Source organism: Prunus mume, linkage group LG6, assembly GCF_029339155.1.
Source record: "Prunus mume cultivar Tortuosa linkage group LG6, ASM2933915v1, whole genome shotgun sequence".
Taxonomy (NCBI): Eukaryota; Viridiplantae; Streptophyta; class Magnoliopsida; order Rosales; family Rosaceae; genus Prunus; species Prunus mume.
This window is the reverse complement of record NC_142703.1, coordinates 5242440-5264934: the sequence shown is the minus strand read 5'-3', so window position 1 is coordinate 5264934 and position 22495 is coordinate 5242440. Positions and strand designations below refer to the sequence as shown.

At 35.8% G+C, this 22495-nt stretch overlaps 4 protein-coding genes across 5 annotated transcripts; 2 read left to right on the top strand and 2 right to left on the bottom strand.

Moving 5' to 3' along the window:
- Positions 1 to 579: 579 nt before the first annotated feature.
- LOC148915910 (protein MKS1-like) lies at positions 580 to 1854 on the bottom strand. The gene has a single exon (XM_089053759.1). The coding sequence runs from the start codon at positions 1685 to 1687 to the stop codon at positions 1034 to 1036; it is 654 nt and encodes a 217-aa protein (XP_088909885.1). The 5' UTR covers positions 1688 to 1854; the 3' UTR covers positions 580 to 1033.
- Positions 1855 to 6854: 5000 nt separating this feature from the next.
- On the top strand, positions 6855 to 10954 carry LOC148915909 (ABC transporter G family member 22-like). 2 transcript variants are annotated; one of them, XM_089055436.1, is made up of 10 exons: positions 6855 to 6966; positions 7183 to 7646; positions 8184 to 8287; positions 8374 to 8603; positions 8774 to 8929; positions 9049 to 9232; positions 9332 to 9601; positions 9689 to 10261; positions 10383 to 10490; positions 10578 to 10954. In XM_089055436.1, exons 2-10 carry the CDS (start codon positions 7214 to 7216, stop codon positions 10836 to 10838), a joined length of 2319 nt encoding a protein of 772 aa, XP_088911562.1. In that variant the 5' UTR covers positions 6855 to 6966; positions 7183 to 7213; the 3' UTR covers positions 10839 to 10954. The 2 variants fall into 2 exon arrangements, with proteins under 2 accessions (XP_088911562.1, XP_088911563.1); XM_089055437.1 differs by having other exon boundaries at positions 6919 to 6966; positions 7202 to 7646.
- A 5964-nt stretch (positions 10955 to 16918) lies between these two features.
- Positions 16919 to 18223, top strand: LOC103336374 (uncharacterized). Its single transcript, XM_008239409.2, has one exon. It carries the CDS (start codon positions 17073 to 17075, stop codon positions 18042 to 18044), a length of 972 nt encoding a protein of 323 aa, XP_008237631.2. The 5' UTR covers positions 16919 to 17072; the 3' UTR covers positions 18045 to 18223.
- Positions 18224 to 19824: 1601 nt separating this feature from the next.
- Positions 19825 to 21778, bottom strand: LOC103336413 (uncharacterized). The gene is made up of 6 exons (XM_008239450.2): positions 21331 to 21778; positions 20920 to 21034; positions 20618 to 20699; positions 20486 to 20537; positions 20342 to 20396; positions 19825 to 20104 (listed from the first exon to the last, which is right to left on the bottom strand). Exons 1-6 carry the CDS (start codon positions 21727 to 21729, stop codon positions 20025 to 20027), a joined length of 783 nt encoding a protein of 260 aa, XP_008237672.2. The 5' UTR covers positions 21730 to 21778; the 3' UTR covers positions 19825 to 20024.
- Between the last annotated feature and the right edge of the window lie 717 nt (positions 21779 to 22495).

Here is a 22495-nt window from a genome sequence, read left to right as displayed (position 1 = left end):
AGATATTCAAATAACTCATATATGTTATGCTATATTTTCCATATAAGTAAAAATCCCATGTCATGCTGTGAACTCATTTATCAAATACTAAGAGAAAAGAGAGTTTTTCATAACTTCATACTATTTCTAGGATGATATGTTTCAACAACTATGCATGTGTGCATTCATATATATATATAGGAAGCTTCAAAATTAGGATGTTTACATTTGAGAGAAAGATAGTATTATATTGAAGAGAGAATGAGTAATTAGTACAAAAATCAGGCTATGTTGTCGGGATTAGAAGAATGTCTCTATATAAATGGACTCGATCGTCAATCCATCTGGGTAGCATTACCTGCTCAACCACAAACGGGAGCGGAAACCTAATTGGTTACATTTATGAAAAATGTGAACATCCTAACTATTCCCCCCAAATTAGATTATTATTGTTGTCATTTTATTTTTATCTAAGAAATTGTGTTTCTCTAGTTTAGATGATAAAATAAATTTCAATTTCATTGATTTTTATATATATGAAAATAATCATTGAATAAGAACCTTAATGTGGATGGTTATGTTCATTTTAGCAGAGAATAGTTTGAAATGCAAGGGATTCGAACAGTAGTATAAATTAGTGCAAAGCACGTATAAAACAAACTGAAAAGAGCAATGAGAAAGGTCAACTACATGTGCTGGAAATTACATGCCAAAGGTACATGACAAAAGATGGCATCGAAAACAAAAGCATGGGTATCATATATATGATATTTGAGAGCCAGCCACTCTCCATCCTACGGCCCACAATATTAAACTAACAATTAATCTAAGAACTTTCCCACCTGCCTCCCCACCAAAACAAATTCAAAATTCCACTTTAGTCCCTTTTGTATTATCTTCTTCACCAATGACTAAAACTCTATTTCTCTGAAGAAAAAAAAAAAAAACCAGGAACCAAAAGCAATCTACATCTTAAGTAATTCCCCTGAAATTCCCATTCTTTCTATGAAGGAAAAGAATCTGAAAATAGAAAAACTGAAGAAGAAAAGAAAAACTATAAATCGGGGAAATTGTTGAATAAGTCTATGGATGGAGTGCTAGGGGAAAAGAAGTTTGAAGGACTAGGCATGAAGCTACCTTCTATGAAGTTCCTGTTTCCATGGAGCACCGGGCTCAAATCATGGAAGAAGCTATCCGACGGTGGAGAGAAGAAGTTTGAAGGAATCGGATTGAGCGAAGCAGGCCCCGGTGACAAGATCCCCGGAAACAAACCCTTCTGCCTCACACCACCATCATCACCGTCCATCTCCATCCCTTGCGACACATCCTGAGCAGAACTTGTCTTCATCACTTGATCATCACGAGAATTATTGTTATTGTTATTGTCATAATTGGGAGGATTATTAGGATTATTTTGAGTAGGTGGGGAAGAAGATGAAGAAGAGTTTAAGCCCGTGAGGCGTTGGACAAGGTCCATGAAGTCACTAGGGTTTGTGTGGATGACCTTCGGGGACACGGTGTAGATTATGACCGGCTGACGTGGCTGCTGGTAGAGATGAGGCTGGTGGGAGGGTGGTTGTGAGGAGGGTTGGGGAACAATTGGAGGCTTCTTGATCTTGTGAGAGTCTTTATGAACCCTGAGAGGTGTAGGACGTGGGCCTTGAAGCTGAAGCTCTCTTCTCGGAGATTTGCCCGCCGAATAATCCATGCCGGTGAAGGCGAAGGCGAAGACGAAGATGGATCGAAAAAGAAGAACAAGGGTTGATCTGTTTTGGGGTTTTGGTGATGAAGTTGTGGGGAGATTAATTTATGTATCATGTTATATTAATATTGGAAACTCAAAGGGCAGGAGGACACAAGAGCTAGATGTGGTGACATGAAATATTTAAAGAGAGAGAGAGAGAGAAGAAGAGAGAGAAGGAGAGCAAGTCAATGAAATGAAGGGGGATGAATTAAATAAAATAATCCAACAATAATGAAATTAGTAAAAATTGGCTACTGGCTATGAGGTTAGCTTGTGGAAGTGATATTTTAGTATGACGGGAGGGATACAGAGGCCGGTTTCGTGGTGGGATGGTGTTTGAATTGAAATTGTCGTAATGTGGGACTTGGAAGGGGTCGTTTGTGTGCCTCGTCACTCTGAGAGGTAATGACGTACTGTATACCCTTGTAAAATAAGCTTTATTATACATTTCTTTTTGTTTTTGTTTTTGTTTTTGTTTTGAGAGAGAGAGAGCTTAGGTATTTAATGGTATTAGATCAGTAACACTACATATACTGTGTTTGTGGTTAAGAACATTAAACTTTCACCTGAAGTTGTTGGTTCGGTCTCCTTTCTTTCATATCAAAAGGAACAAAATTTATTATCATGAGACACATGTGACATTACATGAAACAATTACTGTGATATATGTGAATCGTGATAAGTTGTGTGAAAGAAAATACATAATTTAGTTATATATATATATATATATATATATATATATATATATAACAAAGCATAAATATTATATCGTGCATTCATTAAATGATTCAAATCAATAACTTATCAATCGTAATTAATATGTAATTAAAAAGAATAAACATGCTAGTCATATTATATTCATATACCTTTTTGTGTACCACCTTTTTAATAGAGGTGGATCTCTTTTATTGGTAGGCTCCACCTCCATTTAAAAAGAAAAAAAATACACAAATGTAATATGCGTAACATTACGCTAAAAAGAATCATTTTGCGGTGTGTCTCATAAGACTGCCGCCCCAAATTTTAAGGATGTTGTGAGAAATTGTGGATTACGGGGAGCGAGTGTGACTCAAGTAGTTGCAAGTGCTCATGTATAAAGCACACACTTCTAGTATGTGTGGCCCCAAACATATTGATCCTATATTTGTCTTGCATTAGGAGAATACACTTTGTGTATCACATTGTAATTCATCTTAGAGCATTTTCACCCAGCAGCCTAGTCGAGGTAAAAGGCTCTCTAGGCCTCAAAAATCATTTTCAATGCAGCAATCCAGCCCAAGCAGATGGTGGGATCCACCAAGCCTGGGCAGGCCCAAAGGCAAGAATAACCTGAACTGTTGCTCTAGGGCAATGACATCATCAATGTAAATTTTATTTTAAAAAATCCAAAAAATTTAGATTTATTTTTATACATATGTATCAATTTTTATTATTATTAATCTCATACATATAAATAAAATTATACAAATTTATAAATAAACCCAATCCTAGACATGGTTTTTTACTATTTAAACATAGAAACACACCCAAAATCAACAATTGTATATTTTTTGGGTGTGTTTATAAATGAGTTTTGAGTGTGTGTAATGATGAGTTTTGGGTGTGTTTATAAAGTGTTTTTGTTGGGTTTTTTTATAATTTCAGCCCCTATTTTGGGTGTTTTAGTGAAACTCCCAACAAAATTAATCCATATGAATAGTAATTGTCTTTAGGTTGCCATTAGCAATGGGTGGAAAAACAAAATAAAAAAAGGTAGGTCAATCACTATTCATGTGAATAGTGTTTTCCCTTACTTGCCCTTACCCTTTGTCATGGCATCATGGGTGGAAGTGCACTTATGTTTGTTCATTTTTTTCATGTTATGTTTTAGTGCGATGTTTAATTACTTAAAAATGGATTTTGAAATTAATTTGATTTCAGACTTTCTAGCATTTACGGCTAACACATTAAGGATTAAAACAAAAGGTGAGTTTTATCTTAAAATCTATAATTCGTAGTTGAAAAATAAGAAATTAGATTGATTTGAGAGGAGTATCCATACCAATTCATTCTCTCCTCTGTTTTTAACTTTTCGGATTTATAATTTTTTTTTTCCATTTGAAGTAAATATGTCATTATTGTTGATTTAAGTGTGTTTTGGAGTTTCTAATACTCATCCTAATAACTTCTTTGGGGCCCCCTCCATACACCGGTTCAAGGTCAACACAAATGGAGCTGCATGTAGAAAGTTTTCTAGGTCTGGTCGGATTTGGAGGCTTCTTCCAAAATAGCTAAATTGTAAAGGGTATAATTGTATTAGATGGACTTGTGTGTGTTCTTGGTTCTTGGGTCACTCAGTTGCGTTAAACTTGATTCCAACCTTGCCCTCATTCATATCCATTTCTTCATGTTGTATTTGCTCCACCATAATTATATTTGCTTTGCACAAACAAACCTTCGAAGAAGCATCTAGAGAAAGGGGAAAAACAGTAACAGTTGAGTTCATCTTCTCGAGCATCAATCAATTGACTTAGTAAACAAAACAAGTCCAGCATCACTAATAAATTTGAGTCATGCGGCGTGAAGAGACTCCAGACGACGATTTAATTTTAACCCAATGAGAAAGGTAGTCGGCTTAATTAAGTCTCACCAAAACTCGGTAAGAAAAATTCAATGGTGACCTTTGTTTGTTGGTACTTGCTTGGTCAACCCAGTGGGGTGAGAGTGACCGGACCGCGACTGAGGCAAACTGCCATCAAGATTGGTGGAAGTGAAGTTGGTGAACTATGCAAATGTTTTTAATTTGTTTTGACCTGTGAAAAACAATAGATTTACTATTTTGTTTTGTCAATGTGAAAAACATTTGATTGATGGAGAGAAAAATTACATAGGAAAGCCCAATAACGTAAGTATGAAGAAAAGATCGGACTGGGCCTCCAAAATTAATAACCTAATTGGGTCCACAGACAAAATATTACAAAACCCAACCCAAACATGAAATGGAACAAAAATCGAAACGTCACCCAGACCAGCTCCGGTCCAATCTCAATCCGCCTGGTCCGATACAAAACCAAGGAGTCGAACCGCCTCCCGATCTCGAGAAAAAACTCTGTTTTTGTCACTCAACATTGTCTTGCCACATGGTTGGAACATCCTACATGAATTTTTATCCTAGTTGTTATAGCAGAGACATTTTAAGTCATAGTGAATGTACTTGAATTGAAACTTAAAATTTATGGGACTGATCGTAATACAGAAACATAACTTTTCATTCAACAACCGTTTTTTATGAGATTTTAACTTATGAACTCGTCCAACAAAATAGAGGCTAAAACAATTAAACCAAACAGTGATCGGCAAAAGTACCGTCTGTTAAAGAAGCTGTAAGAATTATATTGATTTAACATGTTGTACGTTGTCCATGAAATTGAAAAGAGGAAAATGAGTAATGGGCCTCATTTCAATTCAAATTGTCCTTGGTTAGTGGGATGACCACTTCTTGTTGTTGACCCTATGATGAGTGACCTTTCATTGCTGAAGCATGCGCTCTTAAAGGTTAATGAAAATGGAAGGTCTTCAAATTCACTGATGAGTTGTTTCTGTTGTCTAAGCACAACCCGTTGGGAACTCAAACAAAAGAAAAGTGTACCTAACCTACCTTTTAATTTTGATGAACCGCCCAAAGAATTTTCAGTGACAGGATTGTGTTTGCTTTTCCTACCACAATCAATCGTTGTTTGTATTCAACATATTTCAATGTCTATTTCTTCAAAACCCCCAAAAAAAATTAGCCCTGGTGCTGTGCAGTACCCTCAAGTTGAGGGAGTTGATTGCCATATTATACTGTTCATGTAATCTCTAGATATTTCGCGAAGCTTTAGAATAAGATTTGGATCAAAGTTTTGCTATCATGAGAGAAATTATTGTATGTGACGGTAACATAAAGAAGTTGTAATTGGTCCCCGAGACTTGATTGTCCACGTTCTTCAAGCAACTACTGTCGGCCCCGAGACAGCAAATTTAAAAGGTACGCACGTACTGAAAGGAACAAAACACTAGAACTCAGCAAAATCTGATCATATACAGCAACAAGACCACCGCATTTATATAGAATCGGTTTCCATTTTCTTCACTCACACCAACTAGTGCATGGCTCTGTCGTCGTCCTTTGGCAGTCAATGTGCCCTGTCCTTTGGGGCACCGCCCAATCCTTTGCAACCATCAAATTCTAAAGCTACGATTGGCCACAGACACTCACAGAAGTCACAGTGGTGTGCAACTTCCATTATATGAGGTTGTTGACATTCGTTTGTAGATATATAAACAGGACAAAATCTAATGTAACTGCTGCTTGAATTATTGGCAGCTGAATTAAAATGACAGATGTATGGCTCCAAGTCAAGACAGAGGAGGAGTCGAAATTAATTCCAAAAGGTCTCATGCCATGCCTAAAACGTGTAGTTAAGAATTGAGTGACTAGCTGGCTTGAACTTTTGATTATAGATAGTTATATATTATCGGAATGAGAAGATATACAAATACCTGTATTTATAAAAAGAGATGTAAAACAAAGACAGGTAAACATAAATCAAGAGAGACAATGAGGGAAAGAACAAGGGGATCTAATTAAGAAAGGAAATCAATGGAGGAAAGGTACGTCATCAATATCGGATTCTCTAGAGGCCGAGAGAGAGACAAACACATAGGTGTAGCCCTACCCTACACCTGCAAACAAACAAAGAAGTGGATGTACGGAATAAGAGTCGAACTTAAAACCACTTGCAAAGAATGCTCTGATACCATATTAGACAATCATTAGTCTCAAAAATTTACGATGTGTCAAAGAATGTGCTAACAATGTATATCAAGTGTACATTCCTAACACTTTTCAAGTAGAATATAATAATAAACAAAAAATTCTATTACATATTACATATTACATAGGATACCATGCGAGCTTATACCTCTAGGATCTCTGAGTATTTACCTTACATTTAAGGATGTAGTTCGAATCTCCACTCCTATATTGGCCATTCATCCAAAAAAAAAAAAGTATGGAATAGACGATCACACTATGTTGCTTCACATCATCACATGCAATATACGGACGCATTAATTAGAAACCCTGTAGACTGATTTGGCACTGTCACTCACACTGGACAGGATTGGCCTTTATAAATCTTCAAAACCATTCTTTCCAAATGCATCCCTTTCCACTTATCTTCTTTGCTGCCTACTTCATTCGCATATTTTCTAGCTCACAAGTAATTGATCTTCTTCTTTCTCACTCTCCACTTCACTCAATTTACTTTAGTTTGACACATTTTATCATATATATAGAATTGGAATTTAATCAGAGGGAGGCAGTTACAAATATAATTGATGATTAGATTTTATTATCAGAAGCTAGAATAACGTATCTTTTTTCTTTTTAAGATTGTCTTTTTTTGGTTTTCTAATGCACTTGACTCATGGCACAGAGTTGAATTTTTCAAGCAGTTGAAAGAACGTATGGAGGCGGGTCGAGATTGTGAGTTAGACTGTGGTTCTGGTTTTGATCAGAGCACGTTTGAAGCTGCAACAACTGCACTGAGGACCGGAAACAAAGAGTTGTGTGTAAGCCAAGAAATGTTTGGCTGCTGCAACACAACTTGTATAACACAGCATGAAGAAAAGAAAAATGAAGCTGGAATATTGCGCAAACTAAGGAGAAGTTTTGAGAAGAAAATGGAATCACCAAGTGGAAAAATGATTCAGAAAACACAGTCGTTTGGCTCCCAACTATTGATCAACATGGATGAATTTATTCCTAGTGTTACTGGAAGCTTTGACAAGAAAGGTTCCATATTAAGCAGGGCATCTAGCAATGGGTTGGGCTATTCTTTCTCACTTGCTGCAGGTGACATCTCAGATATTGCGTTGAGAGTGCAGAGTCCAAAACACAGTATGATACTACTGCCAATTTTAAGTTATAATTAACCTACGTTTTTAGTATCAAAGATATATAAGAATTTTTTTTTTTTTTTTGGTTGAGAGATTACTTGGATGATATTTGCACCCTGTGCACAATTTGATAGGCCCCAGTGGAGGAAAAAGGAAATATAAAATAAGAATTCTCAGTTTTATTTATTTATTATTTATCAAACAATATTTGTGAAGTTGGGATTTAAACTCGGGACCTCGGATGCTGGGGTAGATGTTTAACTATTGAAACCAACTAGATCTTTGTATAGTAATATTTCTCCTTCCATTATTATAAGGTGTCCTAAGTTCGAATTGCCCTTAGATTCTTCAACATAGAGCTACAAACTCTTTCATGTGTGAAAGTCTCAGGTAAGGTAGTTTGAGTGTGAGGTGTGGAGATAAAAGATACTTGCTAATACAATCTAGATCCTAATAATGACAAATTAAATTAATGTTTGCCTCACTTCAGAAAAAATAAATAAGTTAACTGACTAACTTATGATCTTTATGGTAAAAGACAATACTTCAACAGCTAAGTCTACTTCAACTGAAGAAGGAGGTCCAGATGCAGACAAAGGGAGAAAATTACATGTGGAACCTACCTTACCAATTTATCTTAAGGTGACACATGAAACCAACAGATGCATATTAAGACAAATGGTAATTTGGTTTATTTAATTGTTTCAACATTATGAATTGTGTTGCAGTTCGAAGATGTGAAGCATAAGGTAGCTGCAAAGGGTGTGAAAAGCTCAAATGCAGAGTACATACTGCATGGAATCTCTGGCTCAGTGCTTCCAGGAGAGGTTCTTGCTCTAATGGGACCTTCAGGAGGCGGCAAAACAACCTTGCTCAATCTCCTCAGTGGAAGAGTCAAACTCAACAGCGGCACCATCACTTACAATGACCAACCATACGCCAAGTCCCTCAAACGGAGGTATATATGACACATAACATGACAGTTGCTTACTCGTTACTATACAAATAAAAACAGAGGTTCAAATCTCGGCTCATATATAAACAAATGAAATGTTGTTGCGTCGGTTGGGATTTAAAAGTAGAGAACTTGATTTTGCAAATTTGCTGAAACTGATTTTGATGAAGCAGGATTGGATATGTAATGCAAGATGATCTTCTGTTCCCCCATCTTACAGTCAAAGAAACTCTAACTTATGCTGCCTTACTCCGTCTTCCCATTACCTTAACCAGAAACCAGAAAGAAGAAAGGGCCATGGATGTAATTAATGAGCTAGGCTTGGAAAGGTATCTGTATTGAAATTCTATGTAACATTAAGCATCCATCTGTTACTATTGGAAGGATCTTCTTAACTAATTTCCGGAATGAGATTGGCTCCTTGAACCGTATGTGGTTTACTTTTCAGGTGCCAAGACACACTAATTGGTGGCACATTTGTTAGAGGAGTTTCTGGTGGTGAAAGAAAAAGAGTATGCATTGGCAATGAAATCCTGCTCAACCCATCACTTCTGTTTTTAGATGAACCAACATCTGGTCTTGATTCGACAGCAGCACTTCGAACACTTCAGATGCTTCACATTATTGCAAAGGTACTGGAATTTGAATTGTTTGGATGAACAACATGAATTGTTCATATGAAAATCATTTAAAAAAATCAAAATATTGGGTTGTGCTTCTGTATATTTTAGGCTGGAAAAACAGTGGTGACTACAATACATCAACCGTCTAGCAGGATCTTTAACGAGTTTGATAAGCTTATTCTCTTGGGTAGAGGAAGCTCCTTATACTTTGGAAAAGCCTCTGAAGCAATGATGTACTTCTCCTCAATTGGGTGTGCACCCCTTATAGCTATGAACCCGGCAGAGTTTCTCATTGATCTGGCAAACGGTAACACAAATGAAAAATCACTTCCAACAGAATTGGAGGATAGAGGGCCTTCTGCAGTTGACGTCCACGAGGTTGATTCGAAAACTGAATTTTGAATCCCACTTATAAATTTATAATTGCTAGCATGGAGCACAATCTTATTTTACATTTTTATGCAGTTTTTAGTTGAAGCCAATCAAATCAGACTTGGAAAAATGGAGAAGGCAAAGCTCCTAAGCTCTGTGCTGACAGAGGGTGAGAGTAAGATGCAGAGGATGTCATATTCAAGGGAATCAAAAGCAACTTGGTGCGAACAGTTTTTGATTCTTTGCAGGAGGGGCCTTAAGGAGAGACGCCACGAATACTTAAGCTGTCTGCGTGTAGTTCAAGTTATCTCCACTGCTATAATCATAGGACTTCTATGGTGGCAATCTGATGCTTCATCCCCAAGGCGAGTTCAAGATCAGGCAGGATTGTTGTTCTTCATTTCAGTATTTTGGGCTTTCTTTCCTATGTTTACTGCAGTTTTCACATTTCCACAAGAAAGAGCAATAGTAGCTAAAGAGAGATCAGTGGAGATGTACAAACTCAGTGCCTACTTTTTAGCTAGAAACATCAGTGATCTTCCTCTTGATCTCCTGCTCCCGATAGTGTTCCTCGTGATAGTGTACTTGATGGCAGGCTTGAAGCTCAGATTTTCTGCATTTTTTCAAACAATGCTTACAATTTTCCTCAGCATTGTGGCCTCTCAGGTAAAAATTATAAAAAAACTATCATATCAATAACTGTTCTTTTCCTTGAAACAAAGGCAAAAGTACTCTGTGTGTGTGTGTGTGTGTCTGGATTAAGAGATTATAAACTTCAAAATTGCAGGGTCTAGGATTGAGCATAGGTGCAGCATTTATCGACGTGAAAAAGGCAACAGCGCTAGCTTCCATCATTGTTATGACATTCATGTTATCTGGTGGATTCTTTATCCAGGTAAGATATATAACCTAGCCAACAAGCACATTCTGGATTTGTTAAACAGAATGTGACAAGTACATTATAAATTGTGTGTGGGTGCAGAAAGTTCCATCAATGGTTTCGTGGATACGCTATATCTCTTTCAACTACCACACATACAGGCTACTCCTGAAAATTCAGTATGGTTGCTCATCAGGTAATTCAGTTACTTCTGGATATGAAGCTTGTCAGTCTCCCTTCATCAATGAATTAAGACTTGACTCTGGTGTGATGGAAGTGGGAGCTATGATGGTGATGATCATTGGGTACCGATTACTGGCCTATTTATTACTCAGAACAGTGAAGTTCAAGACAATGATGTAGTAGGATATCCAATTCTGAGACTACTTGATAATGAAAATCCCAGAATGTTTCTATCCATCGAAAATAGTACCTCTGTACCCCATGTATTTCGATTTATTAAAAAATAGTTCAGTTTCTATGTGAGATTCTTGGACTGTTCAACAAAATTTATGTATGTCAAATTGAATAATCTAATATTTACTATAACTTGATTTTCCCACACTCTGTGCAGAGATATTTCGCATGTTCAATTTGTCAAGCGAGTTGTATAACATTTACTAGAGACTTTCTTAATTAGTATATTAGATGGTTATCTTCAGTCTTCATCATATTTAAAAGGAGAGTAACATGTTCGTCATACGTACCAAATCTATAATCTATCATTTTTGTGCTTAGGGTCCAGAAACGCAAACATTTTGGGGCCACTTCCATATCTTCTATATGTTTACATTTTGCAAGAATTTCATTGATGCAAGCATTTTTACTATAGATCTTCTTGAAGCTTCTCCGAAAAAGAAGATTTCTATAGAAATTTTGATGTCCATCAGCTGAAGAGGGTGAAAGAAAGTGAGATGAGGATGAAAAATTATGGGGCAGAGAGGGACTATCTTTTGCTTCGATGAACACCATCCATCCCCATATTGACACCATATAGATTCTCAAATGCTTCTTTCCCATTACTTACTTTTACTGTGAATTGTTTGTCATTTCAAAAGGTTGATATGCATACTTGAGGGGTTAAACTTGAGCACCACTTAGCGTCTAAATTATACCCTTCACTTTAAATTGTTAGACTACTTGATTCAACCACCGATTCATTAATTACTTATAATGAAAGAGGGCAAAACCACAATTATAATAAAAGAGTAAGGTTGATGGTGATTAATCAAAGACGGCAAAACCACAATTATACCCTTTTAACAATGAAGAATTTGAATAACAAACTTGAAATATAAGGATAATATAACTCTACTTTTTTACTCCCTCATTTTCGCTTCAATGTTATTAGTAGTGGAACCATTCATTACATGTTATATTTTATTTTGTCAAGTTTCTAATGTAGGACCTTATATTCTTCAACACTCCCTCTCTCGTGGAATCACTCTTTAGTGGGCCACATGTGTAACCAATCCCACATTTATAACTTGCTCACTCTACTGTCCCAACTAAATATTCAACATGTACTGTGGGGTTTGATATAAAAGGTCTCGATGCTATTAGTAGTGAAATTATTTTTGTCAATTATATCTCTTACTTTTTGTTATAGTAGAATAGTCTCTCTTTTTTTAATAAATAAACAAAAAGTTATGTCTTAGGTCATTACTTATATCTTCGGTGACTACATTTTGTTCGGTGTTTTTTTTTATAAATATTCTAAACTCTCTCATGCCTAATACTAGCTAGTTTATGTAATAATTATTTATATAAACTTAAGATCCTTGCAAGCTTAAATTATTTTTCCTTTAACTTTATATCTTTTTACTAGCAATTGTTTATTTTATAAAGGCAAAAATATTATAAAGAAGATCTACGATGGATCTGATGACCATGCAAATTAAAGTTAACTCTATAACTAATATCTCAAAGGAAGAAGATGAAATCAAATACAAGTATTATCAGTAGATATAGCAAAATAAAGAAAACGAAAAAAAAAAGAGGAAAAAACCCCTAGAAAAATCTTGAAAAAGACCTTGCCACCACGAGCTTATTTGATTTCTCAAATTTCAGAACTGAAGAGCATGCGTTTAGGCAACCATCAAGCTTCGGTGACATTGAAACACTTAACCACCCATTACATCATCAGGTGGGCCCAACCCATGGCACAGACAAATGGTCCCACAGAAAACATCGTCTGGCTTACGTGGATTTTGAGCCATGATGAACATCAATTACTCAAATGGTAGCCTATGAGTCATGCATGCAACATTACGCCCGAGCTGTTTTTGACACATTGAACATGACCTTAATTCCAGACAAGGCTTTGGAGAGAGTCTTGCAAGTTGGCAGAATCGAATAAGATGCTTGAAGAAGAAGAAGAAGAAGCACTTGGGTTTTGTGATGATTTTGTTTTGTGATTTTGTGAAATCTGGAAAAATAAAAACTAAGGAGAAGTAGAGACGTGGAAGCTATTTGATCCTCTACTTCGCATCTTTCGTGAAAGCGACGCCAAACCCCCACGTGATTTCAATGTTTGAAACTCATCATCAAAGAGGTTTTCGATCCCAAGGAGTTGGATGATATATATTGCAACTCTCGTGATCATGAGATTGATGTTTGCCCACCACAAACACCATTTTTAACTTCAATCCTACGTGCAATAATGACATCCAACTTCATTGATTTCGGTGGCCGGAAAAAGAATACAATATTATTGAAAGGAAATCACGAATGAATCACAAGGACGTCATATGAATTGACTTTGTTTCTAGGCTATAGCAATTATGTTTTCATCAAATTTTAGTTCTAGCTATATTTTGCGATTTACTGATCACATTTCAACAGTTACGGACAATCGTTTACACGTGTATATAATTATTTCAAATCGGCTATGTGTGTAAACCTACAAAGAACATACAATTATAAATCACTTACGTGTGTAGTCGATTGTCGTTTACAAAAATCTCACATCACATACATTTTATTTTTATCACACTCACATATGTTATCTGTTTAAATTAAAAGTTCTAAGATTTGTTTTAATCATTGTGTCATGCATGCATCACCCATCGTAAGAGGTTGTAAATTCTTCCCACAAACATAAACCACGTTAAACAATGTCTTTGTTTTGTTTTTGGAGATATCCCCTTCTTAGAAAAAAGGACAAAGCAAATTAAAAGATGGAATTTGGTTAAGTTTCAAATGGGGGAAAATTAATTGAGGCGATCCGTCGACGCATGAAGTTGCCCTCTTATACCTGAACATTTGCACGCATATGCTGTCAAATGCCGACGTAATTTCTTGATGCCTTTGTATTGTTCGCTAATGGATATGCTTATTGTAGATAGTTCTATAATTTATAAACAATGACAAAGCTAGCTTGTCATTTTTGGGCAACGACTCTAGATTTTTAAAATTTTCCATATCGCTGCGTAAATTTTTGATGAGATAAAGAGACAGAGTCACACGAAAGATGAAATTTCGAAACATATATATGAGTTGGGTAATGTTATTTTATTTGGAAAAAAATTTATTTGAATTACAAGTGTTGGAATTTTTGTGACTATTTCAAAAATACAAAATTTATTTTATTATTTATTTTATGTTTCCAGATTTTGTGTGGTTTAATTACAAGTTTAAACTGAATTTATTTTGAAGATTTATTATATGAATGTTATGATCTGATTGTATATATTAATTTTTATTTCAAAAGCTTATTTGCGTGAGTTTTAGCAATTTAGTCTTCAATTGGGATAATTATTGATTTGTTTTAAAGGTCTTTCTACGGCTTTATTCTCAAAGCTTTCATACAAACTTAATTGTTTTCGATGCCTTTGGCATTTAAAGATTTGAATTCAAAAATCATTAGCGTCAGTTTTGGTTGACCAATTTCTATTTTGCAAATGCTATATTGTTTTGCCATTAATTTGCTGATAATATAGCTGCTAAGTTTGTGAAAACGGGCAGACAATTATGTGGTTTTATTACTATTTCTTTTAATGCCTTAACTTCTTGTTGAAGCGACTAACTATATATTTAAGCCCATTCTCTTTAATAGGGCATAATATATGAGGTTATTTTTCTTTCGTATAAACCTTGGGGGAAAGATTCGAGTTGTTTATCCAACTCAAGTATTGCAAGTGTACGCTTATAATGGTCATAGGTTGTTGTATCCTAGAGGGTAGGGTGCCATACAACCCTTGTTACACTGAGACATTGTCTCCGAGAGGCGAAATCTACTCTTAAGGACAGTGAATGACACGCCTCAACCTAAAGCTAGTATTCTACTCAAAGTATCAATGGAGACCAACTTCTACATCCCAAAAGATAAGCATCTTGCTGTAATTTCATTGGTTTTATTTAATCTACTATATCAATGTAAATTACAATTTTCTAATATATATTCCTGTGATGTTTTGCAGGAAAGTGGCATCCATAAACCAAATTTTCCAACAAGAAGTAGTTCATCTATAAACTTATCTGATCAATTACTTATAATCACTAACTATTACATGATTGTTTACTTCAAAAGCACAACTAATATATATATAGAGTAATGCTCAAAAGCTAACTAGTTAGTTACTATGTCATTATTTCACCGTCTCTACAATATATCTCATGATTCAATTCATTTACATTTTGGATCTTCATTAAAGGATCACCTTTCCAAAAATTCACTCACATTGAAGAACATTTATCTAACTCTCACCAAATAAAAAGACAAACACAACATTTTTAATAAACAAGGAAATGTTCATGAATAATCAAGTACTTTGGCCACGGGTTATCTGTGGCTGACACTAGTATTGGTCATGGGTGTATCCGTGGTTTAAATGGAACTTTTCTAGTAATGAGTGGCTAAGCAAATTCCCATTTGGATGAAATTTTGCAGAAATAATCTTCAAATGGAAAAGCTGAATAATTTGAATTATGAAGTAGACCCTAATGAGTAGTTAGGGTGGTTTTGACTTATTAATTGATTAACGCTTAAGCATCATTCAATCTTATAGGCTATAGCTAGAATAGTTTTGCATGACTGGCAAAAAGAGCAGCAGATACGTTGACTATGATTACTAGTACCAAATGGAAGATCAATTCATACACAATTTAAGATTGGAGTGAGTGGTGGACCAACACAGTCCGCAAATTGAGATCAAGTATTTCAATTCAAGTCTCCAAAACAAGCTTATATTTTAATGTTTGAATAAATTAAAGTTGAAATTAAAAATTTGAGAGGAATGAAATGCTGCCACGTAACAGAGTGAGCCATGTGGGGGGCTTATGGGATGTGAAATGCAAGTTTATGCAACATACCCGCGACGTTAGCCTATGATTAATTAAGTAATCAAATCTTTCTTCCTTCCTTCCTTGCACACACAGTTGCACTAATTCCTCGCTAATCCCAAGAAGCAACGTACACTGTATAGTATTAGTCCATACATGCATTGCATGCATGCCCACAATTAACTTGTTGACATTCTAAAACTAATCAAGATTTGCATTCTCTTATCAACTCTTTTTTTTTTTTATTACTATATTTTAAGCGTCCATGTGAACTTCGTATGGTAATCACGCGTTAGGGTTTTAAAATATATTAAACGGTTTATATTATGAAATTACGTTGTGGAGGTCATTTAAGAGATTCTTTATCACATCTCAACAAAAGAAAAATTTATGAATTTGTCACCCTATAACCTATTGTTAAACGTTTTTCGGCAAGATCATTACACTAAGAGCAAGTACTCTTATTTGCATATATTTGGTGCTATTAAGAGAATGAGAATGTGAGAAACGAACTTTTACCTTAAATGTGGAGGTATGTGCCGAATTTCTTTTGTTGTCTTCAATTTTTTTGTTTATTTTAGGCAAGGTCTATAAATATGGACACTAACAAAATAGACAAAACCACAAGATTAGATATACTTGTAATTTTGCCCCTATAATTAATGCTTCTAATAGCCTTCATCCTCTTAAGTTATAATTAAGCATTCATTCCTCAAACTCATTGCCGGAAGTGCAAGTTCTCTGATCCCTAGGACAGGACCATATGTATGAAGGACATATAGCTTTCACATGATGGTCCTGGCAAGGCCAAATTGGTAATTTGAAAAACCACCCCACACCCACAGTACAGAAACTATGACAACTAATCAGCTTTGACTTATCAACCACAGTCACTCTCATCCCATATGAATGTGCCCAATGAAGAAATGCCACGTGAGCCGAAGGAGCCACGGCTAATCCGCCTAGTAACGAGCACGCCATAACATGTATACATGAAAATAACACACTTTGCATACCAAAATCAAAATCTCACAAATTCACACCCTTCCTTGGTCCTAACGCTTCCCCCAACCGCCCACGTTCATCTTCAACCCCACAATATCCAAATTGGTAATTTCACCTACCCTTCCCCTACAAATTTCTCTCCCACACCCACGCACACGCACACGCACACCTCCCACACATGCCCTTGCACTAACTCCAACGCATACTCTCCTAAATCCCAGACCCTGTTATATACCCCCACAACCTCTCTTTTCTCCACAAACTCATTTCCACATTCCACTTGAAAATACCATTTTGTGTTGCCAGAAAATGTTCTCAGCTCCTGTTGAGCAGATGCTGCAATGCCCGTCTGGGCCGTTCATCATGATGGACAAGAGATCATGGAACAAGCCCCACATTGAGGTTGCCCCAAATTGTCCTCGCTGTGCCTCTTCCAACACCAAATTTTGCTACTACAACAACTACAGCCTCTCGCAGCCTAGGTACTTTTGCAAAGGGTGCAGGAGGTATTGGACCAAAGGCGGTTCTTTGCGCAACGTGCCTGTAGGCGGTGGTTGTCGCAAGAACCGTCGCGGGAAGGCGGCAAAGCTCTCGCAGGCTGACCGCGCTTCCTTGTCTTGCTTTAATCATAACTCGAGTAGTTCTGATGACACATCTGGGCAGTACTCAAGTGGTACTGATAACCAGCCAGGTGGAGGCAATGGATCAGATATTGATTTGGCTGCTGTGTTTGCCAAGTTTTTGAACAACAACTCCTCCAACCCTGCTGATGAGCATGATCATCTTGATCAAGATCATGAACCCAATTTGGTAATTTCCAGCTCAGAGCTAAATGATGTTGATGGGTCCCAAAATTCTTCAAGGGCTGATCAAGATCTTGTTGAAGCCGTTGATCACTTGCTTGGAGGCCTAGTAGCTCCTGATCATCATGATCATCATGATCATCAACATCAACAAATACAAGAAGAAAATGTTCAGAGTTTTATGGGAATTAATCATGATCAACAAGATGATATGAATATTCACGAATTTGGGTTACAGGGTTTGCTAGGGATTGATGACCAAGTGGTGCAAGATGTGTTTTGGTCCGATGATGCAGCAACGACGTCGTCTTTGACGAGTAGCACTGCTAGTTTTTCATGGCAGCCCATGGTGCATCTGCAAGAGCTGGACTATTCACTACCGTCCGATGATGATCATATGAAGATCCCCACCAATCTTTGTAGTGATAATTGGAGCTCCTTTGATTTTTCAGGATTTGAAGTTTTCTCACGGTCTTAATTGGATGCTAATTACAAAGGCATTTTAACTTCTTGTTAGTTAATTTCGTTTTACAATTTTTGTTCTTCTGTAGTTAGGGATCGAGTTCAGTACTGTCACATTGCCATGGTAAAAAAAAAATGTCATGGCATATACATATATTTACACCTATATATAATACAATAAATTTTTTATATTAATATATGATCGAGCGAGTCAATTAATATTTTGCTAACTTTATGGCTATTAATTTCTGCTGAGCTCATCACATTTGACTTTTATACATTCAAAGTTGCTTCTATGATTATTAGTTTATCATATGCCCTTATTTTATCAGGTATTTATTCATTGAATATCCTTGAAAAAAATTAGACGAATCGTAATTAGTTAATTATGATAAAATAATTAAATAGACGAACACAATTTTTTGAAGAAACACTAGAATGATTGCCTATTAATTAATGCAATGGCAAGTATTTCTTGATTTAAGTGATCTTTTGCGAAAATAATTTATGAAATAAAACTTGAAAAATTTGACGATAAGATCCCGAAGTACAATAGGAAGTATGTGTTACAAAGATGTCTCTCTTAATAATTTTTTTTTTGATATGTCTATCAATTCAAGCTCTCTCTGTACGTATGTAATCAAATCAAAACCAACCAAGATATTAAGACAAAAACAAGGACCAAGAACATACAGATACAACCTACAGAGAGCAGAAACATGTTAGCTTGAGTACGGGTGGGCCCCGAAAATTGAAGCAGATGTGGTCCTCCTCAACTCGTCACTATGATATATATATATATATATATATATTGAATAGTATTGTTCGTTATCTTTCCAGGGCATGTTCTACTGTATGCATAATGCATCTGCCTTCTGCACTTATAAATGGATCATGCAGCAATGTACAGCTAGATAAGCCTGCAGCATGTCGTGTACTTTTGTTTAAACGTGTTCTCTTTTTCGTTTTTTTATCTTTTTTCTGGTGGATCATGTTGTGTTCATTTTTAAACGATGCTACCGTCAGGGGCGCGTAGTTGATTCAAATTGTTGTTCTCGAGTCAAGTCTCACAAACATATTAGTAATTTTGATCAATCTACGCTTATATGCGCTACCGATTCTAACACTCTTTATTTATTTATTTTCAAATAATCTGACTTATGCATAATATTGTTAAACAGTCCATCTAAATTATTGATCAGAGTCCCTAGATTTAATTTTAATGTATAGTAATGGATCACAGTATGGGAACATGTGTAATAACGATATATGAGACGTAAAAGTGAGGAGGCTATTTGAGGAGGTCAATCTCACCATCATCAAATGTAAAGAAATAATGGGGCTTAAACATTTTAAATGTTTTGATGGTGGAATTGATCCTCACTTTAAACTCCTCATTGTAGATTCTCTCCTATATTGACCAAAAAAAAGGAAAAGAGAAAGGGCATGTATAACCTTTTTTTTATGTAATTGGAGTCGGAGCTAAGGTGTGAGAAAAGATATGCATTCTGAATTGCATGATTTAACTACAATTTTTTCTTTGAAGATTTGCAATGTATCATCCTCTTTGCAGTATAAGTTTCGGAAAGCAAAGCTAGACTAATCAGAGCTCTACAAGATTTTCATAAAAAAAATTCTTTCTTTCTTGTTAAGGCTTGTATATAAAGGAGAAGGGCCTCAATTTAATTTATGCCCTGGGCCACCCAAAAGTCATGGCCGGCTCTGGAAGAAGCTATCTAGGCCAGGAGTTCACTCACTACCATCAGATTTTGAACTCGTGTTCTTAGCCACAGAAGTCAAGCAAATCCTAAAATCAAGTAAATTCTAATAGATAAATCCAAATAGAGCATTCAGATTGTATTTGAATACCAATTTATGTGTGAAATAATTGGTTATTGGTTGTAAATAAATGAGACTCTAATCTCCACCATTATATCAGAGAAGGCATGTAAATAAATGTGGCTTGGTAGAACCGCAGAAGTTGAGAAATTCATGTTCAGTGTCTACCCCGAAGCTTGTCTAAAAGTGTATCTAATCCTTCATGCGGGCCACTTCCATGAGACTTCAGCAACAACGCTGCAAAACTCAAAAAAGTAGAGAAACCCAATTAGCCTTGCCCAAAAAGAAAGGGAAAAAAAAACCACTTAAATTAGGAAATTTGAAAATAATTTGAGACTAATAAAAATATATTAGCATTAATTATCTCATTTGGATCTCAAAGTTAGGCTTCAAATATGGTATTGTTACCCCAAATAAAACTCCCCATTGGAAGTGCCCCGCATGCAATGTGTAAGTAACTGAGTGTTTGCATACCTTCAGCCGCCATTGGATAGAGATCAAAGAAGGTACTTGCTGACTTTAAAAGTTTCTGCGTATTTATACAAATAAATGAATCAAACAATCAATCAAAGGAAGTAATTGTATGTAAGCATGATAACTAGGTTATATGATCCGTACCAGTACCAAGTCACCTGGTTTGAATGGAAGTTCTTCCATGCCAGTTGCTTTCCTGCATGTGTTCTCTTGTCAGGGCAGAATTTAGATCAAATGTATAATTTCTCTAAAGTACAAGACAATTGGAAATAATACCTAAGAAAGAGCTCTCCTTCAACTTGTTCATATTCAAAGAATGTGCAACCAGTGGCAAAGGGTATCTCTTTGTCTTTCCACTCTGTAAAACATCCAAAGACAAATCCAATCACTAGAAAATTTCATTTGAGGTGCCAATGTTATGTCCTATTGCAAAACATTCTTTTAATTGATTAGATTTACACAATTATTAGTCGTGTTCAACTTTGTTTACTCAAACATGACCAAATATTAAACACGTAACACGATACGACACACAGTGACGCAGTCAAATTTAAGATGATTAAGGTTGTGAAAGTTACCAAGATGCCAAATTACACTGGCGGTCAAGTTTCCACCTTCAGTCGCAGCATCAATGACGAAATGAATATTTAATCCCATCGCATCCATCACCTTGCTAAGAAAATGCACGATCGCCTGGGCATATTCCCAAACACCTCATTTCATTAGTAAAGTACCTCTTTAACAAAAAAATTTCTTAATCAAATGAAATTTTGACCCCATTCTAAATCTCATTTATTCTTTAAACAAATAAGATATTGACATATATACTGACATTATTTTTCGTGAATAAATTAGGCGAATAAATCTAGTGTTCCTAGCATGTTTGTAATTAATTTCTCAAATACCAACAAAACCTATTAACTTGTGTCGCATCTTCCAATTTCAATAAAATTCACTATGAGTAGAGATGAAGGAGGAAGCAATGAAACCTCTTTTCCTACAAAAGGAACATAAAAGACAAGGTCTTGATAATGGCAGTCATCAGCCAGAAGTTGCTCTAGAGCTTGAATGTCCTTGGCATTGATGGCCTTGTAGAAATCTTGAACTGCCTCCAACACAGAAGGTGGGAGTGGCAGAGGTGCAATCCCACAAGATCCATCATCACTGCCAAAAACTCTCCATTTCTCATATTTGCAATTTTTCCCAACAATATTTGAAATTAATTTTTGCTGCAGCTTTTTCCCACTTAATGACAATTGGGTCTTCTGGTTTCTGATATGACTTGTTGCATTGAGTGCTTGTGGAAAAACAGAAAACAATGTGTTGAGGTTGAAGCTCTTGTTTGGGGTGAGGCAAGCTCCTACAGAATATTGGGTCAGAGAGGCCATAATTGGGAAAATTTGTGAGAGAAAGAGAAAAGTTGTTGTTAGGCATCCTAATTGGTTGTTATAACAAATAAGATGATTGCAAATGAGGCAAGGAATTGATGTTCCTTATTGTAAAGCATTATGGAACTTTTGGTGCACTTTTTATCCATCTGCAGCATAATTGTGAACTAGGCAAGGAATACTTTTCATGTTCTAACCAATATTAAGCTTGGGCCAGTTAGGGCCCAAATACAATGCCTTGATTGGGCTGATATTGCATTGAAAGTAAGGTGAATGCTAGGTCCTAGGTCCAATCACAAGAAAATCATACAAACTCCCCTAATGATTATTAAAAAAATTCCCGACAGATTGAATAAATGCATGTATTATAATATAAGTGAATTAATAATAGCACGTGATTAACATCGTATATACTTACCTCTTTGGACTGATTGCAATAATCTAAAATTTATAGGGCTTCGAAAAACTTTGGCAGCAAGTATACTTGGGTAAAAATGAAATTAATTAAAAGAAAATCTAAAATACCTAACATATTAAAGATTTTACGAAGTGTATGTTTGCACATTAGAGTAAAAATCCAGATCTCATTAGGTTTTTATTCTTTTTCCTTCTTAAATCTTTTGAACATATCTTAATGTAGTCCAACCTGCAATCAAGATCCAATATATTCGATTATGATATGTGAACTGCAAAGGCCAATTCCTTCCCGTTGGTTAGATTTTGCGAAGCACAACAACAGAATTACTGTTCTGTCTTTCGCTTTTTG

Excerpts from the sequence above, each read along its gene's own strand:
- LOC103336413 (XM_008239450.2), bottom strand. The coding sequence starts at position 21,729 with ATGGCCTCTCTGACCCAATATTCTGTAGGAGCTTGCCTCACCCCAAAC. Across the intron at positions 20,700-20,919 it reads CAGTGTAATTTGGCATCTTG|AGTGGAAAGACAAAGAGATA; the intron begins GTAACTTTCACA and ends GATGTTTTACAG. Across the intron at positions 20,105-20,341 it reads CTATCCAATGGCGGCTGAAG|CGTTGTTGCTGAAGTCTCAT; the intron begins GTATGCAAACAC and ends TGAGTTTTGCAG.
- LOC103336374 (XM_008239409.2), top strand. The coding sequence starts at position 17,073 with ATGTTCTCAGCTCCTGTTGAGCAGATGCTGCAATGCCCGTCTGGGCCG.
- LOC148915910 (XM_089053759.1), bottom strand. The coding sequence starts at position 1,687 with ATGGATTATTCGGCGGGCAAATCTCCGAGAAGAGAGCTTCAGCTTCAA.
- LOC148915909 (XM_089055436.1), top strand. The coding sequence starts at position 7,214 with ATGGAGGCGGGTCGAGATTGTGAGTTAGACTGTGGTTCTGGTTTTGAT. Across the intron at positions 8,288-8,373 it reads CCTTACCAATTTATCTTAAG|TTCGAAGATGTGAAGCATAA; the intron begins GTGACACATGAA and ends ATTGTGTTGCAG. Across the intron at positions 10,262-10,382 it reads TCAGCATTGTGGCCTCTCAG|GGTCTAGGATTGAGCATAGG; the intron begins GTAAAAATTATA and ends TCAAAATTGCAG.